General features: G+C 42.5%; 1 protein-coding gene across 10 annotated transcripts in view; it reads right to left on the reverse strand.

Annotated features, from left to right (window-relative positions):
* ANK1 (ankyrin 1) overlaps positions 1 to 21,530 on the reverse strand; it is a 373,803-nt gene that overhangs the window by 87,697 nt on the left and 264,576 nt on the right. For 6 of the 10 annotated variants that reach the window (XM_040346192.1, XM_040346197.1, XM_040346201.1 and 3 more), the window contains exons 16-23: positions 15,409 to 15,507; positions 14,260 to 14,457; positions 13,391 to 13,489; positions 12,441 to 12,548; positions 10,101 to 10,199; positions 9,733 to 9,825; positions 2,725 to 2,797; positions 2,294 to 2,317 (exon numbers count right to left, since the gene is read on the reverse strand). In XM_040346192.1, coding sequence (XP_040202126.1) covers positions 2,294 to 2,317; positions 2,725 to 2,797; positions 9,733 to 9,825; positions 10,101 to 10,199; positions 12,441 to 12,548; positions 13,391 to 13,489; positions 14,260 to 14,457; positions 15,409 to 15,507 — 793 coding nt within the window. The remainder of the gene's footprint in view (positions 1 to 2,293; positions 2,318 to 2,724; positions 2,798 to 9,732; positions 9,826 to 10,100; positions 10,200 to 12,440; positions 12,549 to 13,390; positions 13,490 to 14,259; positions 14,458 to 15,408; positions 15,508 to 21,530) is intronic. The other 4 variants (XM_040346194.1, XM_040346193.1, XM_040346195.1 and 1 more) reach the window with 3 other exon arrangements.

The raw sequence follows: 21,530 nt of genomic DNA on the forward strand, positions 1-21,530 counted from the left end.
ACTGAACCCTGATCCTACCCATCAGATGAAATCATAAAATCATATGACAAATGCTTTGGCACTCTTATCATCCTTACGTCCAGTGTGGCAGGAGGTTCAGAATAGAGGGAGGTCCTTAATATACAGTACAGGCCCAATTTATGATAGAGGATAAAATATCATCTAAATCAACAAGTGACTCAAGTGAGGCCTCACCTCTCAATGCAGGAACCTATCAGCCAGTAAATGGCTTTCCTACCTGTTACCTAGAAGAGTGTAACAATAAGCCACAATCACTATTCTGCTCTGCCTTCGGCCCCGTACACACGGCCGAGGAACTCGACGTGCCAAACACATCGAGTTCCTCGGCCAGTTCAGCCCTGAAGCCGCCGAGGAGCTCGGCGGGATGAGAGCTCCCATAGAACAACGAGGAAATAGAGAACATGTTCTCTATTTCCTCGCCGAGGTCCTCGTCGGCTTCCTCGGCCGAAAGTGTACACACGGCTGGGTTTCTCGGCAGAATTCAGCCAGAAACTCGGTCGGAAGCTGAATTCTGCCGAGGAAACTGGTCGTGTGTACAGGGCCTTAGTCAGATATATTGTAAATTTAATGCTTAACATGGAACTGAAAAGATAGTGTACTGGGTTTAAAAGGTATTGTTAACCCTTGTACCGTCTAGGCTTTTTTATTATTAGTGCCCAATATTATCTTTGCATGCTTAAGTAGTAAGCCTTTTCTTACTGTTTAAATAAGAGGCCTAATGGCTGGTAATGATATACCAGATTCACTAGTGTAAGTACTTGAGATGTAAATGAATGCTAATTACTTTCGCTGAAACCTTAATTACTTGTGTTTATACAATGATGTAAATAATCAACATCTCATTAGCAGTTTATAGAGCTGAGGAAAGGTTTCTAAACCCTGAGTGTAATTTCCAGGTGAATATGTATTTAAGTACAATAACAACTGTTCCTTTTACAATTCTTTATTTGGCAAAAATGAGATGAACAAAGTCTAAATTCTGATATATTGGAAAAGTTGTGCCTATTTAGTTTCAACAGGAAAAACATGATCAGTGTGGCTTTTCTTAAGCACATGTACAAACATATCAAAATAGGACTTTCAGTGTGTCTTCCTGGCGGTGCCCAATGTATATTGGAAAGACTATGGGGCTTTTTTATTCTAATGGTTCCTATAGGCAATACACTTTTCATTTTATCTATTTAACAGCTTAGAAAAAATAAAAAAATGCTGTGAACACCATTTTTGGATTCGATTTTAGAGTAGGCTTTGGAACATAAAGGCTTCATTTGCAGGATTTAAAGTAGATCTAAAGCCAACATTTAGGACCATTCTTTACATTTATGGGATCTTCCCCCACTTCCTGTCTTGTAGAAACAACAGGAAGTGAGAGGAATCACCAGAAAAGATATCGTCATTGGAAGATTTCTTCTCTCTTTCTGTTCTTTCTAGCTATTCTTTCAGTTAAGATGACAACGGCCACCAGGAAAAATGGAGAAGGTGAATCTTCCCAGCTAAGGCACAGACAACAATAAAATACTGACAGGGCTTCTAACCAGTCCCCATTCAATCTAAAATTACAAAAACAATTTTTTGATTTAGATCCATTTTAATGGTCATATAGAGACAGATAAGACTGCCAGAGACGTATCATCCTCAGCTTCAGGTAAGCATGTAAGTTAATACTATGGTGGGGAAATGGGAACCATATATTCATCGTGGGCAGTATCCAAATAGATATTGTCTGGTGTTTGGGAACAACCTGTAAATGGGCTGAATATCTCCCGCAAACAAATTTGCCATACTTAGATACATAAAGTGGCAGCCCCGGTATGAAAATTCATAATCTTACTAACTCTAATAAAAATTCATATCATGATTCAAAGTAGTGATGGCTTAATAACAGAACACCCAGAAGTGCATTTATCTGTAATAATATTGTATTAAAATACAATTGAATCACTGATATCTGAGTTACCTATTAATGAAGTGCCGATTTGACTTGAGAACTTACTGTATGAATAATAATGAGCGCACTGAAGCAATGTTAAAAAAAATTAATGCAATCCAAATCTTTTAGATGCTTTATATCCCCTCAATGCAATAATAATGGATAATTTGTGTTAAGACAAGCTACTCTGTGTGATGAGAAGTTAATAGAGTAGAGGTTATATATTAGATGCCAATGACATGCTTTGGTTTGGGGCAGCTGAGACAAGATTAATGAGATGAAGAAGCTGAATGGCTGGATTATTATGAGGTTTGTGGGGGTCAAAACTGCTGCAGTTCCTACCATGTAGAGGCAGGTGTGGGGTTCCTAGAAAGTAAGAAGAGCCACAGTTTTATCCAAGGCCCAATCCATGTGGTAAAGTAAAGGGGAGTAGATTTTGAGGTCAGAAACTAATAGGAAGGGGGTTCCAGAACCAGGAAAATACAGGAAGACAGGGAAGGGATAAGGCAGCCTGTGGACCTCATGCTGGGAACAGCTGTCAAAAAATACTTTAGTGGATCTTTGTCAAGAGACAACTTAGATGGAAATGTGGCATATTTGCCTTGCAGAACCTACATATCCAAGGATTCAGTGTCAGCCACGGGCTAGCGAATCATGCTAGAATTTGTAGCCCTTCTCAATAGCAGGGAGGCCACAGGCTGTCCAACACTGGAAAAAAGGACAAGTTCAGGGGCAAACACATGTTATGCAGGAGACAGAAAGGCATCTCTCACCTTCATCCTCCGACACATCCAGCATCTCGTCCACTGTTTCAGGAAAGCTCATCCTGTGCCTTTCGTTGGCTAGCTGTGGGAGAGACAAAGTCACACACCAATCTCTCCCAACTAGCCCTTCTGCCCAATAACTACTGATAGCTCAGGCACCCCCCCCCCCCCCTGCAATCAACCCCACTGTTCCCAAACTATAGTAACTTCTGTTATCCCTGCCTGCATTTTAAAACTAAACTCCAGACAAACTACTAAATGCATAAGGGTGGCATTAGTAATTCTGCTCAGCCAGTTTTGCCATCCAGGCATCCCCCTTACAAATATCACAGCCAGGTTCTAGATTTCTGTGGACTACACTGAAGTTAAGAAATACAGTCTGGTGCAGGGCCTGGCCCAACTTGTAGCTTGAAAATGTTGCAGCAGCACATTGATAAATGCATCTCTATGCTCTCCTTTCCTGTGACTATATTCACAAACAGTGGCGTGCAAAGCAATACAGCCCTCATAGTGCTGATCCTTGCTCTCCCAGTCTGATTGCTGCGGTGAAAGGAATTACAGGAAGCTAATATCAAAAGAAATCAGGTACTTATGTTTTGCAACATTTCTTTATTTTCTAATTCATACATAACTGGAATAAATGGTGTTTTTTTCATTTCTGCCTCTAAATAAATGTCCCCATTGTGCATAAATAGTTATCTAGGTAATTTCTTCACTATAAATGGACCTTTAAAGTATATCTAATGGCAAAAAAAGACTCCATTTTGCTAATAATTAGAAAGGGGTAGAACTTCTATCTGTTTTTTAATTGTTATCCATATCCCTACTAAAGAGATTCATGCAATATTGGGCAAAGTGACAGTGTCTCCTGATAACCCCCTCTCTCAGCAAGGTATACACACTTAGGGCCGGATTCACGTAGCACTTACGCCAACGTATCTCGAGATACGCTGCGTAATTGCACAGATGCGCCGTCGTATCTATGTGCCTGACTCTAAATGCAAGATCAGCCTGAAATAAGGCTTCATCCGACCGACGTAAGTTTCCTACGCCGTCGTATCGTGGGCGCATATTTACGCTGCCCGCAAGGGGCACTCCCATTGATTTACGCTTTGAATATGCAAATGACTGAGATACGCCGATTCACGAACGTACTTGCGCCCGTCGCAGTAATATACGCGGTTTACCTAAGTCGTACTTCCGGCTTAAAGTTAAGCCTCATAAAGCAGGTGTAAGTCATGCAAACGTATGGACCAGGGAGCACAGCCGTCGGATTTTACGTTGTTTACGTAGTACGTGAATAGGGCTTGGCGTAGGTTACATTCACGTCGTAGGCAGTGATTCGACGTATCTTAGGGAGTAGTTCCGACGTGATTCTGAGAATGCGCACTGGGATGTATCACGTCACGCTTCATTTAAATGGATCACGCCCACTTCCACCTACTTTGAATTAGGCGGGCTTACGCCGACTAATTTACATCACGCCGGCGCAACGTTGGGAGCATTTGCTTTGAAAATTCGGTGCTTGCCTCTCTGCTTTACGTCGGCGTAGCGCATATGAGATGCGCTACGCCGGCTTAAAAATGCGCCGATGTTTGAGAATCCGGGCCTTACTGTCTCCCTGATCTATCAGAGCCCTTGCTACATTGCTCTCCTTTGTGTAAGGTAGAGAATGTGACCTCCCTGTGTGACAGGCTGAAGCTGCTGTCTCGAACACCTACGTAGACGTCAGCACTAATACAGCAATAGACCATAGACAGGCGAGTATAACATGTTGGGGTAGGGGGTTACTAGGAGACACCGTGGCTTTGCCCAGAATGGGCAAGGTGACAGTGTTTATATTTTGCATTATGGGTTCAGGTGCTCTTAGGTCACCAATGAATGTAAAAGAAGATACTGCAAGCACTTCTCACTTTCCACAAGTTAGCTCAGCTTTAAAGCGGAAGTAAACCCATCCATAAAACAGTTTCATTTCTGTCACGTGCCGGAAAGTTAACACTACCATTGGTTGTGCTTTTAAATGAACCGTCAATAACTGATCACATGTGCAGCATCATGGAAGTTGTAGATTAAACAGAGGAAAGATGACTGCTTCCTTGGCTGAAAATGATAGGAGTGTTTACTTACACTTTAAAGATATTTTCTGAACCCCAACTCCAGGAAAAAAAAATGTTTTTAGTTTGAAGAATGTAAAGAAGAGCTGAAACCTCCTTTAGACCCCTTTGACACTGAAGCGGTTTTTACAGCGTTTTAGCGTTAAAAATAGCGCTATTAAAACACTCATAAAACGCTCTCCATGTATCTCAATGGACCCTTTCACAGTCCTGCAAGCAGCATCTTTGGAGCAGCTTTTGGGCGATGAAAAAAACGCTCCAAAAACGCCCCTCTCCATTGAAATGAATTGAAAGCGCTGTAAAAACGCCTTGCCCTTTCACACTGAGGCGTTGCACTGGGGGGGCGTTGAGAAAAGTCCTGCAAGCAGCATCTTTGGAGCAGCTTTTGGGCGCTGAAAAAAACACTCCAAAAACGCCCCTCTCCATTGAAATGAATTGAAAGCGCTGTAAAAAAAAAAAACAGTGTGAAAGGGACCTTAGGCTTTTAGATGATGTATCTGTGACTGTTATGGAGATTTTCAGTCAAATTTATAAAGTTGTTCTCATAGAATAATATTCTCATAGAAGAGATTACTTTTCACTTCCTATCCTGTCTGACACTCATTACACAGAAGTAAGGGAAATTCTCCCTTATGGGAAAAAAGACAGCAATAAAATCCTAGCAGAGATACCTTTCTCTTACATTTTCTCGCTGTACTACAAATTGTGTTCTTTTTGAAGTCTGTCACCTCACTTTTTTTGCACTCACTGTAAAATACTTTTCTCCGAGTCCACTCTGAGGGACACAGCTTGGTAGTAAGCAACAGAGTTTTGCTTAGCTTCCATTTCTCCTGTAGGCAGCAGTATAACCTAGGTTGCTTAGTACAAAGCTGTGTCCTTCAATCGACGATAGAGAAAATGCAATTGTTGTACTCACCAAAAAATTATTTTCCTGGAGTCCATTGGGGTACACTGCTTGGTAGTAAGCAACCTATGTTATACTGCTGCCCACTAAATGAAACTGGGTTATGGTCTGGTCCTGCCTTCATGGCCAGGAATTCTGGGGTGGGATGGTAACAGATCTTAACCTGAAGGGTACTGCAATTTGAACATTGCCAGGGATCCTGCTCTTCTGCCCAGCATAAAAAAAACCTGTTTATACTATATATGCCAGGAAAACAATCTTACTTCAATGGAAAAATTTGTCCTCCGACTTTACAGATGTGGAGGACTTTGGTTGATACTGCGCTCCCACTTTATAAATTGACGTATATAGAGTGTAATGCCGCGTACACACCATCACTTTATGTGATGAAAAAAAAACGTAATTTTTTGTGAAGTAAAAAACTATGTTTTTGAAACTTCAGTTTTCAAAAACGACGTTGCCTACACACCATCGTTTTTTCACAATGCTCTAGCAAAGCGAGGTTACGTTCACCACTCTTTTCCATTCAAGCTTGCTTCATAACTAGCTTCTGGGAATGCGCGGGTTTAAAAACTTAGTTTTAAACGTCGTTTTTTGCTACACACGGTGATTTTTTGTGAAACAAAAAACGATGTTTTGAAAAATGACACAAAAAATTGAAGCATGCTTCAATTTTTTTTTGTCATTTTTCACAAGACATAAAACAACGTTTTCCCCCACACACGGTCATTTAAATTGACGTTTTTAAAAACATAGTTTTTTTTCATCACATAAAGTGATGGTGTGTACGCGGCATAACTGTCCGTGGAACTTCATGAACGTTTGAGCAGAATGGGATGAGGTGAGAAACCTGACCCTGTGAATGTCCTGCTCTATGAACCCCCTTTTACATATTTTTTACTTTGTATACTCCCGGTCTGCTAACGTATGGCTGACCCTCTAATGTCCCCCCATCCCCTTTTTTTTTTCCTTCCTCTGCTTTGGTCCCGGTTCTTCTAATCATAATACTTGGGCCTCTAACCTGGTGTAATGTAATGTAGATTAATTGTGCTGTTAGACCCTATTTGATATGTGACTGTACTTGTGCTAATCTTATCTCAAGGTTCTTTATGTATGCCTTATATAACACCTAGGTTGTGATTTGTGAGATTTATTTATTGTACCGTCTTTTCAGCTAGGAGATGCTGTTCTACTGCTGCGTGTAATTATTGTTTGGTAAACCTAATAAAGTTGTTAAAAAAATATGAAACCAGGTTGTTTACAACCAAGCTGTGTCTCTCAGTGAAAGATAGAGAAAGGAAGATTTCCCTTTACCATCTGTTTTGTCTGACACTTGTCACCTGGATAGAAAGTGAGGGGGGAAATATATCTCAAGGGACAGAGACAACAATAAAATTGTGACAGTAGTTCAAAACCTTCATCACTATGCTAGAAAATGTGTTTTTATTGGAGTCTTTTGGGTAGATTCAGGTAGATACGGGCGCGCAATTTTAAGACGGCGTAGTCTAGCGTGTTTACACTACGCCGCCTTAAGTAAGAGAGGCAAGTACATGATTCTCAAGGCACTTACCTCCTTACTTAGGGCGGTGTAGTGTAAACGCGGTGGGCGTAAGGGCGCCTAATTCAAATGGGTTGGAGGGGGGCGTGTTTAATGGTAATGAGGCTTGACCTTCACGTTTTTGACGTTTTTTGGCCACTGCGCATGCGCCGGGCGCCTACATATCCCAGTGCGCATTGCGGCTGAGTACGCCGTACGGGCCTATTGATTTAGACGTGGACGTAAACGACGTAAATCCCGATTCGCGGACGACTTACGCAAACGACGTAAAAATTTTGAATTTTGCGGTGGGAACGGCGGCCATACTTGACATTACTATTCCACTAGAGCCTTGCTCTAACTTTACGCGGCCTATCTCTTACGTAAACGTCGTAAAAGTACTGCGTCGGCCTGGCGTATGTTCGTGAATCGGCGTATCCACTCATTTACATATTCTACGCCGACCGCAATGGAAGCGCCACCTAGCGACCATCCAAAATATTGCAATCTAAGATAGGACGGCACAGGTTTAAGCGTATCTCTGTTTGAGCATCCGCTTAAACTTAGGTCGGCGTAGATTCTGAGTTAGGTCGGCTTATCTACTGATAAGCCGGCCTAACTCTTTGTGAATCTACCTATTTGTCTCCATTAAGGAGGTTTCTTCTGTTTTCTGTTTTGTCTAATACCTGTCAAATAGACAAAGTGGGCAGACAGACAACAATAAAACAATTGAAAAATTGTGGATTGGAGGTGTTTAATCCAAAATTGGTGTAGACTTTCAGTGTGGAGATTCGTTCACACTGTAGAGTCTAAGGCAGCTCTTTGACATGGAGGGGCTTCAGGGATGCCCCGGTAAATACAAGAAGGTATAGGAAAAACAAGAAGATCACACACATCGTTTAGGGCAGTCTTTCTCTGCCTTTTAACCCCTAGAGGAACCACTAAAATAATTTTCAGGTCTCTTGAAACCGTTACTAAAACCAATTCATTGGGAGTCAATGCCATGTACATTAGTGGTTAGCAAACAAAATGCAACCTTACACTACAGTGAAGTCATGCTGCCGGCTTTGCCAAGTGGTTTTGGCCCAGGAACTATGCAGACACTATCAAATGGCAGTACAATCAACCACTGTTCAATGAAGCCCTAGCAACCTTTAAAGGAAGACTAGGGTTTTATGGAACCCTGGTTGAGAATAACTAGGAGTTCCAAGACTTTATTTAAATATCGAAGTCCACATATACAAGTCAGTGTGTTTCAGGTGCTATGAAGTTTTGCCTTCATCAATGCCTTACTTGTTGTTTTGAATAACACACATTGGACAAGAAAAGCATAGCAATCAGTTCACTTCTAAGCCGAATTAACCCTCATAAGTCTATTGCCCCGTACACACCATCACTTTATGTGATGAAAAAAAATGACGTTTTTAAAAACGTCACTTTAATTGACCGTGTGTGGGGGAAAACGTCGTTTTATGTCTTCTAAAAAACGACCAAAAAAAATTGAAGCATGCTTCAATTTTATGTGTCGTTTTTCAAAACGTCAACTTTTACTTCACAGAAATTGACCGTGTGTAGCAAAAAACGTCGTTTAAAATGACGTTTTTTCATCCGCGCATGCCCAGAAGCTAGTTATGAAGCGAGCTTCAATGGAAAAACGTGGTGAACGTAACCTCGCTTTGCTAGAACATTGTGAGAAAAACGATGGTGTGTAGGCAACTTTGTCTTTGAAAATTGAAGTTTCAAAAACGTCATTTTTTACTTCACAGAAAATGACGTTTTTTTTCATCACATAAAGTGATGGTGTGTACGGGGCATTACACTCTATTTTGAGGCAGCACATAAAGTTCTGATGAAGGGGGAATGTTTAGGCCCCGAAACACATTGGTTTCTTATTTTTGGAATTCTAGGATGAAATAAATACTCCTTAACCTTTTGTATGGTGCTCTTGTTTTTCCTACACCTACTATACCAAAATAAAAAGGTTACAAAAGTTCTAAACCTTCTCTATTCTGTTCAAAAGAAAAAGAAAATGCTTAAACTGGGCTTTAACGTGACTGCTGCTCATACAGGAGAACATGCATGTGAATGATGATGACAATTAGTTGGTTGTGCAGCTCTCTTCTCACTCTTTTCACATGCAGGCTGTACATTTTTGGGTAACATAGCCTTTTTCAGTTCCTGACTGTGTGATAATGTTAACACCCTGGCTGACAGGCCGAGGTTGGGGTGCTGCTATCAAGTCTCTTTAGTGAATAGTAATGCAGAAAAATGACAACAAACAGCTACACCCCTCTGGGATTGTTTGTACTGGGTACCCACAATGTCATCTGTCCCATTTGTCTTCACCAACCTGCTGCAAAATTCCCACAAGTCTCCAACCACATTCACAAATCACTCACCTGACCCCGTAGTTTTTGCCCTGTGTCCAGCTAATGTAAGTTGACTACCCACTTGTGACTCACCTGTAACTGGGGTCCGTCTGTCACCAGACTCAGAACATCTGTCACTGAGATGTATCCTAGTCGCTTTGCAATTGCCAGCGGGGTGATTCCATTCTGCAGAGGCGAGGCCACAGGAAGGTGCAACAGGGCAATGGGGAGAAGAATGGGGTATGAGAGGCCAAAAAGAAGCAGTTGATGGGTGATGAAGCAGAGTGACAGAAGGCAAGACGGGCAACAAGGAAAAAACAGGACAGGGTGATAAAATACAGTGACAGTCAAAATAAGTGACAGACCACAAGAGGCCACAACAACAGAGCTAGAAGACAGCTTGAGAGACAGACATTAGACAGGACATATTGGCAGGACATAAGGTGACTGGTAGCTCTCACCATGCTAGCCTGGTTGGGGCAAGCTCCATTCTTCAACAGAAGTGTGACAATGTCTGTGTGTCCTTGCTGAGCTGCTTGATGCAGAGGAGTGAAACCCAACTGCAAAAAATGACAATGGATTAGCAACTGACCTTCAAGTGGTTGTAAAGGTTGAAAGTTTTTTACCTTAGAGCGGGGGTTCACCCTAAAAAAAAAAATTCTAACATTACATCCAGCATATGAACGACATTTACAGTATGCAGGTCTTTTTTTTTTTTTTTTGCCGTACATACCGATATAGTGTGATTTTCTCCCCGGCTTCCGGGTTCTGATTCCCGCGGGACTGGGCGTTCCTACCCCTGGGTTAGATGATTGACGTGTTGTGAAAAAGTTCCCATGTCGCACAAGGCGCGTCACCAGTTTTCCGTAAATAGCCGAGCTGCAAACCGTGTAGAGCTGACTGCGCAGGCGCCGTATAGCACCGACTCGCAGCTCGGCAATTTACAGAAAACTGGTGACGCGCCTTGTGCGTCATGGGAACTTTTTCACAACACGTCAATCATCTAACCCAGGGATAGGAACGCCCAGTCCCGCGGGAATCAGAACCTGGAAGCCAGGGAGAAAATCACAATATAACGGTATGTACGGCGAAAAAAGAAAAAAGGCGTGCATACTGTAAATGTCGTTAGTATGCTGGATGTAATGTTAGAATTTTTTTTTAGGGTGAACCCCCGCTTTAAGGCTTTTTCTGTCTTAAGGTAAAAACATTCTATTGTCAACCCCTCCAAATACTTATCTGAGCCCGATCACGTGCTCTAGAATTTCCTGGTAGAGGGCTGTGCTGACATTGGACTTGATAAAACACAGTGGACCAACACCAGCAGATGACATGGCTCCTCAAATCATCACAGAAGGTGGAAAATGTTGCATTTCATTTGGAAATCAAGGTCCCAGAGTCTGGAGGAAGAGTGGAGAGGCACAGAATTCAAGTCACATGAGGTCCAGTGTGCAGTTTCTACAGTTCGTGATGATTTGAGGAGCCATGTCATCTGCTGGTGTTGGTCCACAGCGTTTTATCAAGTCCAAAGTCAGCGCAGCCCTCTACCAGGAAATTCTAGAGCACTTCATGCTTCCCTCTGCTGACCAGATTTATGGAGATGCTGATTTCATTTTCCAGCAGGGCTTGGTATCTGCCCATACTGCCAAAAGTACCAAAACCTGGTTTAATGATCATGGAATCACTTTGCTTGTTTGGCCAGAAAACTCGCCTGACCTAAAACCCATAGAGAATCTGTGGGGTATTGTCAATAGGAAGATGAGAGACACAAGACCCACCAATGCAGACGAGATCAAGGTCGCTATCAAAGCAACCTTGGCTTCCATAACTCCTCAGCAGTGCCATAGGCTGATCGCTTCCATGCCACGCCGCATTGATGCAGTAATTCATGCAAAAGAAGCCCCGGACAAGTATTGAGTGCATACTATGCATACTTTTCAGTAAGCCCACATTTCTGTATTAAAGCGGAGGTCCACTCAAAAATGGAACCTTCGCTTTTCTGAAACCCCCCCCCCCTCTGGTGTCACATTTGGCACCTTTCAGGGGGAAGGGGGGTGCAGATACCTGTATAATACAGGTATTTGCACCCACTTCCGGGCATAGACTCCCGCGGGAGTCACACCCCTTCAAGTTCCCCCCCCCTGCTATCTTCTGGGAAACACACAGTTCCCAGAAGATAGCGGGGACCAGTGAGGACGCGCAGCATGACTCGCGCATGCACAGTAGGGAACCGGGAATTAAAGCCGCAAGGCTTCATCTCCTGATTCCCTCACCGAGGATGGTGGTGGGGGCAGCCGAGAGCTGAGCGATTGCTCGGCTTCGGCTGCTGACATCGCAGGCACCCTGGACAGGTAAGTGTCCATTTATTAAAAGTCAGCAGCTGCCGCTTTAAAAATCCTTTTTTTTTTTTTTGGTCTTATGTAATATTCAAATATTCTGAGATACTGAATTTGGGGTTTTCACTAGCTGTAAGCCATAATCATCAAAATGAAATAAAGAAATGCTTGAAATATATCACTCTGTGTGTAACGCATCTATATAAAATATATGAGTTTTACTTTTTGAATTGAGTTACTGAAATAAATTAACTTTTTGATGATATTCAAATTTTTTGAGATGCACGTGTAAATAAACAACCTATAACACAAGGTTAAATAATCAAGGTCACATTAATGCTAGCAGAATGAATCATTTAATGTAATCAGTAAGGAGAGATGTTCCAACTTTTCTAGGTCTTATGATGTTACAGTGGCACAAAAAACAAACAACAACATTTTTTTTTAATGCATTTAGGTTAAGCATACCGTGCTCACCTTGGTGGAGGCGTTTACATTGGCTTGATGTTGCAGAAGGAACTTCACCAGCTTGATGTTGCCAAAATGACAAGCAACGTGAAGTGGAGTAAACCCCATCTATAGGAAAAGAATAGTCATAGGGCATCAAAGCTCAAATGACAGGTTAAGATTACTGGACACTGAATATGCTATAAGATTACTGAACACTAAATATGCTATAATAATCAGTGCTTCCATCAAACGCTGCTGTCTAAGGCTTATGCCACATCAGTGATCCTGTTGCTGGTGACAATTTGCCAATGACAACATTGCTAAGATACCCCCTACTTTTTGCTCTGGAGTAACTCCCTAGCCAGCTAAACTAGTGGGATGTCACTTTCTTCATAGTAGTAAGATTTGGCAAAGTGGAAAACATTATTTAAGGCTGGTTTCATACCGTAGAACGGAGCGGCTTACAGCAGGGTCCGGTGTATCCCCGTTCACTGTTTCTGGTCCGACCTGAAACAGACCAGAAGACGCACAGGACTGCTGTGTAATTCACACCGGAGCCGCTCTGGAGATGTGTGAACCGACTCCATAGAGAGTCCCCTGACATCCAATTCGCAAAAGTGTGAACCCAGCCTTACACAGCTCTGGAAGTTAGCACAGCCAAGTTGGTGACCATTCTTTCAATACAGGAAGTGTGATGAGACCATCACAGGTCCTGTTAGGTGAACCAACTTAAGAGCTATTTTATTGTGATCTGATATGCCTAAAACAAATTCAACAGACAAGATCTGGTATTTTCGTTCACCCTCTTTGTACTGGCACAAGATAAATATGATTTTCATATTGTGGCAAAATCAACATATAGTAATCTATATTACAAATGTAAGGTATGAGGAAACATCTGAATGGCTTAACTATAGGATACAACCACCCAACCCATTAGCTAAAATGTATATGTGTAATGTACTTACCCGTGTTTCAGCACCCACTGAGGCATCGTGGGACACCAAGAGCTCTGCTATGTTCAGGTGACCCTCTTGACATGCCAAGTGGAGAGGAGTGAGGGAACTCTGTCAATGGTAAGGAGCCATGTTATTGAATTGTGATCAAATTAAAATTCAAAACAACTATCAGCATAAAAGTCACTATACATTATGAAAGACTTACCCATGAAACTAAGCCTTCCAGTGCCGAGCTGTCACCGTTCCCAGAGCTTCCATCTTTGCTCAGTTTACCTTCCTGGTTCACACTTTCTGTCCGCTTAAATAGCCAGGCAATAATATCATCACTCACATGCATGTGCATTAAATCACCATTGCGGCACAGGGCACTCTGCAATCACGGCATAGACAGTGTGCCGTAAACACAGAGTTAACTGCGCGTGTGTGAGTGATGGCATCAGCTGGAATCGACATAAATATCTCTAAAATGGCGTAAATTTCAAATGTCTAAAAGGTATTTACAAGCCATACACTTTATAAGCTTTCATATACAGGCATAGGCTCGTAAATTAATCCTAATGCCTAAAATAAATTCATATTTTCAGCTAGTAGAATAAGTTTACTCTCATACGTACCTAAACGCAGTAAACAAGCATAAATGTGCAAAAACGCAACACTGTGCCATTTTTTTCTGGCAAATACCTTGTGTGCATGAGGCCTAAAAATGAATTATATAATGTATTCAGTTGTGGTGCTCAGATACAGTTAAGTTCCACTTTAAATCTAGAGTTAGGTTATGAGTTAAAAACCACCTAAAGGTCAGTACATTGCTAGATATTGCTTGAACTTGCAGAGCAGAACCTGGAATTCTAATTATACTGTGACATACAGTTCATTACCTTGTTACCTAGATGTACATTTCCTTGCTTGCTGAGTAGTAACGTCACCATGTCCACATGACCCTCCTGAGAAGCAAGATGGAGAGGGGCGACACCTTGTAGGGATTGGGCATTACACGTTGCACCAAACTGCAGCAGGGCCCGCGCCATGTCAACTGACCGCTGCTTTACCGCCATGTGCAAGGGTGTGTATCCATTCTGCCAAAAACACAGATAAGAGTTTTTTTGTTAACCCGACAATAACTGTTCAACACTAGCAACAAAAAGATCATACATAATACATACCACCCAACAGGTCCTACCTTGGCAAGACCTGCACACTTCTCGGACACCCAGGAAATACCAGTCTAGAGAAAAGGGTTTGGTTTGCCCAAAACTGGGCAAAATGGAGTAGGATTCCAGTGGGTTCAATTTGGAACAAAGACTTATTTTTGCCCCTTTATTGAGCCTAATTATTTTATCTAAGTTTGACCACTGCCCAATAAAATTAACTGCTTATTTGTGTGAAAAATAACATGACTTCTAGACTGCAGACCCCTTATGGTAGGTGGAAGTGTCTGAACTTTTCTGCCCCCCGTTGTGGAGTTCTCATAAACTGTAATAAAGGCGTTGGTTCATTGTCTGCTTACAGTAAACCTGACCTGGTTTTAAAAGTACCTAAAGTGACAACAATACTGAATGGTGTTTGGTTTACTGCTGGGAAAAACAGGCATTAATCTTGACTTGGAGGGACGTTGATGGCCTATGTATCACTCTTTGTCCAACATCCACAGGGTCATAGGAAATTATCCAATGATTAAAACAGGTGCCTGTAGTCTACGATGACTTAAAGTGACCCAGACTTGAGGTCAATGAGGCATTAAACTTCATGCTGTAAATTCAAAACTGGCAAAAGTGGGTGCTTGTCCAGTCTGAGCCTGCGAGTCCTATACCTCTAGAATTAGTTGGCTATGACTTTAAGCTTCTCTGACTGCCTATTTTGGCTCATAACCTCTGCCTTTACATTGCCTTACACTGTTACTGGGTATGCTTTCTTGTTTAATGCCGCTTTCCCTAGCTATAACCCTTGGAATTTCAAAAATCTTTGACCCAAGAACTACCGGTACATATACACCATGCTGTATATGTATTGCATGCATGTGCACTTACCCGTGCTGTACAATGTGGAGATGCCCCTTTATTCAGTAGAAGACGTACTATGTTAAGGTGATTGTGATAGACAGCTACATGGAGAGGAGTCAGGCCAGTCTTTGTCAAAAAGAGAAAGAAAATAAATCAGATAGAAATTATTTCATAACTAAAAAGTCATGCTCATGGTTGCTTATGTTTGCTTATGTTTCACACAAGTTGTCAAATAGGATAATACAAAGGCGCCTTAAAAAAAAATGTATTCCTATAATTGATATTTCACTAAGGGATGGATGTTAGTGGGTAGGGAGAAGCTCAGTCATATTCAGACCCTAGTCCAAACCCACCTGAACAATCTCGCCAGGAAGCTGTCACTGTATTGGGCCAATAGTAGGTAGTCAAGGTACAAGTATACAAGCGGTGTGTATACATGAGGCTGTGGGGTGGAGAAATTACACTTTGCTACAATGTAAAGTAGTGGGTGTACAGCTTGCATAACAGTGTAAATTTGCTGTCCCCTCAAAATAACCCAACACACAGGCATTAATGTCTAAACCACTGACAACAAAAGTGAGTACACCCCTAAATGAAAATGTCCAAATTGGGCCCAATTGGCCATTTTCCCTCCCCGGTCTCAAGTGACTCGTTAGTGTTACAAGTTCTCAGGTGTGAATGGGGAGCAGGTGTGTTAAATTTGGTGTTATCGCTCTCACTCTCTCATACTGGTCACTGAAAGTTCAACATGGCACCTCATGGCAAAGAACTCTCTGAGGATCTGAAAAAAATAATTGTTGCTCTATATAAATATGGCCTAGGCTATAAGAAGATTGTCAAGACCCTGAAACTGAGCTGCAGCACGGTGGCCAAGACCATACAGCGGTTTAACAGGACGGGTTCCACTCAGAACAGGTCTCTCCATGGTCGACCAAAGAAGTTAAGTATACGCGCTCAGCGTCATATGCAGAGTGATAAATGATAGGGGGCGCTAGTGTATTTAAGGGGAATGAATCCTTAATTAAAAAGTGTCAGAGATATATAAAGATATATCTCTGACACTCATATCCAGAGGTTGTAAATTGAGAACTAGAAGATATCAAGTGAATGGATATCAGTCCGTGTAAAAATTATTAATAAAGATGAGGATAAAAAAGCAATCCTTGAGGGTGACAATGACGATTGTGTCATAAACAGCAGACAGATGTCCATATAAGCTAAACTTCCCCAGTGTGCAAATGGATCCACAGCATTCAGGAGAAAGTGATGACAGAAAAGTTCCTCCACCGGAATAACACAGTGCCACTTACCAGATGGATGTGATCTCTTGGTTATAGAAGATCCGTTGGCGCATATGGCTATTAACCCAGTCTGGGGTCTCTATAAGATGAGATATGTGCCTCAGCTTGCATGGAAGATGTCTCATATAACGCAACAATTCAGAGTATTGATCTGTGCGGGGTACACAGGCTCATCCACCAGCCACCTCCTTCTCTCTACCCAGCACACCCACAGCAAGCTCCGGACATTTGCCTTGATGGTGGTGGGAGTGTCATTGTCTGGGGCTGCATGAGTGCTGCCGGCACTGGGGAGCCACAGTTCATTGAGGGAACCATGAATGCCAACATACAGCAGAGCATGATCCCCTCCCTTCAGAGCAGTGGTTCTCAACCTGGGGGTCGGGACCCCCTTGGGGGTCAAATGAGGATTTGCCAGGGGTCCCCAAAACCTGGGCTGTTCCTGAAGCATGCGGCCGCCCACTCATCCTCTTCACAGCCGCCCATTCACGTCATAGCTGGGAGGCAGAGACTAGAGGTCAGCTGACAGCTGACTGGTGAGGAATGTGAAGTGGGAGGGGCTGAAGGAGACTCTATCTGCTGATTTCAGCATAGGTGTCACTGCTACGAGAAACCACAAAGCCGGAGACACAGTGAGTAACACTACCTGTGATTAGAGTTGCCTTTAAAAGTCCCCACTACAGTTCTCAGATCAGCAGATGACCTTGATCAAGAGCAACTAAATTGGCTGATCCCAAATCCCCACCAGCACTGCCACTGATCCCAACACCCCACCAGCATTGCCACTGATCCCATACTCCCCAAAAGGGAGTAAGAGAAGCAATACAAATAGAGAATACATTGGAGGGAGAGGAAAAGAGAGGGAGAAACAAAGAAAAAGGGAGATAAAGAATAAGAGAAAGAACAAAAAAGACGTCTAGAGAGGGATGGGGATAACAAACAAGAAATTAGGATAGAGAGAGATAAAAGTGAAAGAAAGGAGAACAAAGAGAAAGAGTGGTACATCCTAAAATGTCCTATAAGGGGTTTTAATATTGTACGAGTGGAAGGGACTCAGGGAGTGCTAAATGTCCGTGGGTTGGGGGCACAAATTACTTGTCTTGCCCTGGGTGCCAAAAACCCACGATAGGAAAATAATTTTACCGTTAGGGGTCCCCACAATTTGGGAAATTTTATCAAGGGGTCACGGCACTAGACAGGTTGAGAACCACTGCTTCAGAGACTGGGCTGCAGGGCAGAATTCTAACATGATAACGACCTCAAACACACCTCCAAGATGACCACTGCCTTGCTAAAGAAGCTGAGGGTAAAGGTGATGGACTGGCCAAGCATGTCTCCAGACCTAAACCCTATTGAGCATCTGTGGGGCATCCTCAAACAGAAGGTGGAGGAGTGCAAGGTCTCTAACATCCACCAGCTCCATGATGTCGTCATTGAGGAGTGGAACTAGTGACAACCTCTGAAGCTCTGGTGAACTCCATGCCTAAGAGGGTTAAAGCAGTGCTGGAAAATAATGGTGGCCAAACAAAATATTGACATTTGGACATTTTCACTTAGGGATGTACTCACTTTTGTTGCCAGCGTTTTAGACATTAACGGCTGTGTGTTGAGTTATTTTAAGATGACAGCAAATTTACACTGTAATACAAGCTGTATACTCACTACTTTACATTGTAGCAAAGTGTAATTTCTTCAGTGTTTGCCAGCACACCATGGAACGACGTAAACACAAAGAAAGCCACGCAGGGCCCCTTCGTCAGGCATGTGACGAAGGGGCCCTGCGCGGCTCCGAAACGTTGCACTCTCTTTGTGTTGTGATCATGCAATAAAACATCCGTTTGGACGCTATTTACGTTGTTCCATGGTGTGCTGGCAAATATTTCTACTGTAACGTGTACCAGTATCCAGCTGGTTGTTGCTACAAGCACCCAAACTCAAAAGCAGATCCAGGAAAGTGTGCAATGGGAATATGAAGTATTTCTTCAGTGTTGTCACATAAAAAGATATAATAAAATACTTTCAAAAATGTGAGGGGTGTACTTTGTGATGTCCTGTACATGGAGCAGAGGTATTGGGTATACTTACCCTTTAAAAAAAATCCACCAATTTTAGAACATTTCATGTGGGAAATATCGTTAAAGGAAAGGGTAGGGGATGTCGTGTTTAGTGAATATTTCATACCAAACCCTCTTCCCCTGAGACCAGTCAAATGCAGATCATTCTGTTCTTAACTTTCTACTCTGCAGGCACTTCTGCCAGGAGAGCTTTCAAAGGAGGCATCCAATTAACAGAAAGATATAAATATGGTAATAGTGGAATAATGTTTTATGGTATGTTGCATTAATTAAGCATAGCTAATCATGTTTTGACCATTACACAAGCAGTGCTGGCTTGGTAAAGAGGACATTATTCAAATTTACATATCATATTCTGAAGAACTCATTCCATCACCTGAAAAGAAAGCTACAACCTAGATACAAAAGTAAACCGCAGTTATTGGACCTTATTTACTTAAAGTGGAACTTTAGTCAGAAATTTAAGTCTGCCCCATTTTCAGGTATAGTTATGCAAAACATTAAAAATAAGTGTCTATACTGTTTAAAATCTAGTATAATATACACTCTCACCCTGCTCTGCACATGCTCAGTTACTTTAAAGTGGAGGTTCACCCAAAAACTTAATTTTTAACATTAGATTGAGGCTCGTTTTGTCAAGGGGAATCGGGTGTTTTTTTTTAAATCGAAGCAGTACTTACCATTTTAGAGATAGATCTTCTCCGCCGCTTCCGGGTATGGGCTGCAGGACTGGGCGTTTCTATTTGATTGACAGGCTTCCGACAGGCTTCCGACGGTCACATACATCGTGTCACGATTTTCCGAAAGTAGCCGAACGTCGGTGCGCAGGTGCCGTATAGAGCCGCACCGACGTTCGGCTTCTTTCAGCCTGTCAATCAAATAGGAACGCCCAGTCCCGAAGACCTATACCCGGAAGCGGCGGAGAAGATCGCTCTCTAAAACGGTAAGTACAGCTTTGATTTTAAAAAAACTACCCGATTCCCCTAGACAAAATGAGCCTCAATCTAAGGTTAAAAGAAGTACAAAGTACAAAGAAGGGCAACAAAGCTAATAAAGGGTCTGGAGGATATTAGTTATGAGGAAAGGTTGCGAGCACTGAACTTATTCTCTGTGGAGAAGAGACACTTGAGAGGAGATATGATTTAAATTTACAAATACCGTACTGGTGACCCCACAATAGGGGCCACTCATTAAGATTAGAAGAAAAGAGGTTTAACCTTAAACTACGTAGAGGGTTCTTTACTGTAAGAGCGGCAAGGATGTGGAATTCCCTTCCACAGGCGGTGGTCTCAGCGGGGGGAGCATTGATGGTTTCAAGAAAAGCATTTCATTAGATAAGCACCTGAACGTCCACAACATACAGGGATATACAATGTAATACTGACATATAATCACACACATAGGTTGGACTTCAGTCTTGTTTCAACCTCACCTACTATGTAGCTGTGTAAGAATTAAACCCTCCTATCCTTTACAGAAAGTTGCTTCTGTTTGATCTGCAACTGCCATGGTGCTGCACATGTGATCAGTTATGACTCCAGACATTTGATGGTTTGACAGTTTGGTTGAGCACACAAACACATTGACAGTTAGCATTCTCAGCATTCCAGGATTGTAACTGTTTTTTGAATACATTTCTGCTTTATGATTTACTGCTGCTCAGGGGCTCTGGGCTTTAGCAAAATGGCAGCCTCCAGCAAGAAGAAAAAGGAGCAATGTTGGAGGCAATTTACAGCACACACCAATAATGGTATGATAATTATTACTATTGAATGCATGTTCTTTGCTAAAGAACTTTGGGCCAGATCCACATAAAATTGGAGAGGTGCAGCGTATCAGAGATACGCTACGCCGCCGTATCAGAGATACGCTACGCCGCCGTATCTTACCTGGCTTTAAGTCAAATCCAGGAAGATTTTGCGCCGTAAGTTATGGCGGCGTAGTGTATTTCTGGCGGCGGAATTCAAATCGGCGGGTAGGGGGCGTGATTCATTTAAATGAAGCGCGTCCCCGCGCAGATTGAACTGTGCATGCTCCGTTTCAAAATTTCCCGCCGTGCTTTGCGCGTAATGACGTCGCAACGACATCATTTTTTGAACTTAGACGTGACTTTCGTCCATCCCTATTCACGGACGACTTACGCAAAAAAAATAATAATTAAAATTTCGACGCGGGAACGACGGCCATACTTTAACATGGCAAGTCTATCTATACGCCGCAAAATAGCAGCTTTAACTATACGCCGGAAAAAGCCGACTAGAGACGACGTAAGAGAATGCGACGGCCGCGCGTACGTTCGTGGATCGTCGGAAAAAGCTAATTTGCATACCCGACGTGGAAAACGATGCAAACTCCACCCAGCGGGCGCCGAAGTATTGCACCTACGATCCGAAGGCGTACGAAGCCGTACGCCTGGCGGATCGAACCCAGAAGCCGTCGTATCTTGGTTTGAGGATTCAAACTAAAGATACGATGCGGGTAATTTGAAAGTAAGCAGGCGTATCAGTAGATACGCCGGCGTACTCGCTATGTGGATCTGGCCCGTTATTTCTTATCAAGCTGTTATGGGTAAAGTTCAGTTTTAAAATATTCCACTTAAAAGCAAAACACAGAGTCAGCATTTTGTTTGGAGTGTTCATTTTCGAGTGCATGTGTACACTTCCCACGTTCCATTTGCATGGAATTCCTTCCTCAACTGGGCAAATAGCAAATGGTAAAGTTCACAGGGTCCCTTGGGGATTACAATAAAGACATTACTATGACGCTACTGAAATAT

This window comes from Rana temporaria, chromosome 3, assembly GCF_905171775.1.
Source record: "Rana temporaria chromosome 3, aRanTem1.1, whole genome shotgun sequence".
NCBI lineage: Eukaryota > Metazoa > Chordata > Amphibia > Anura > Ranidae > Rana > Rana temporaria.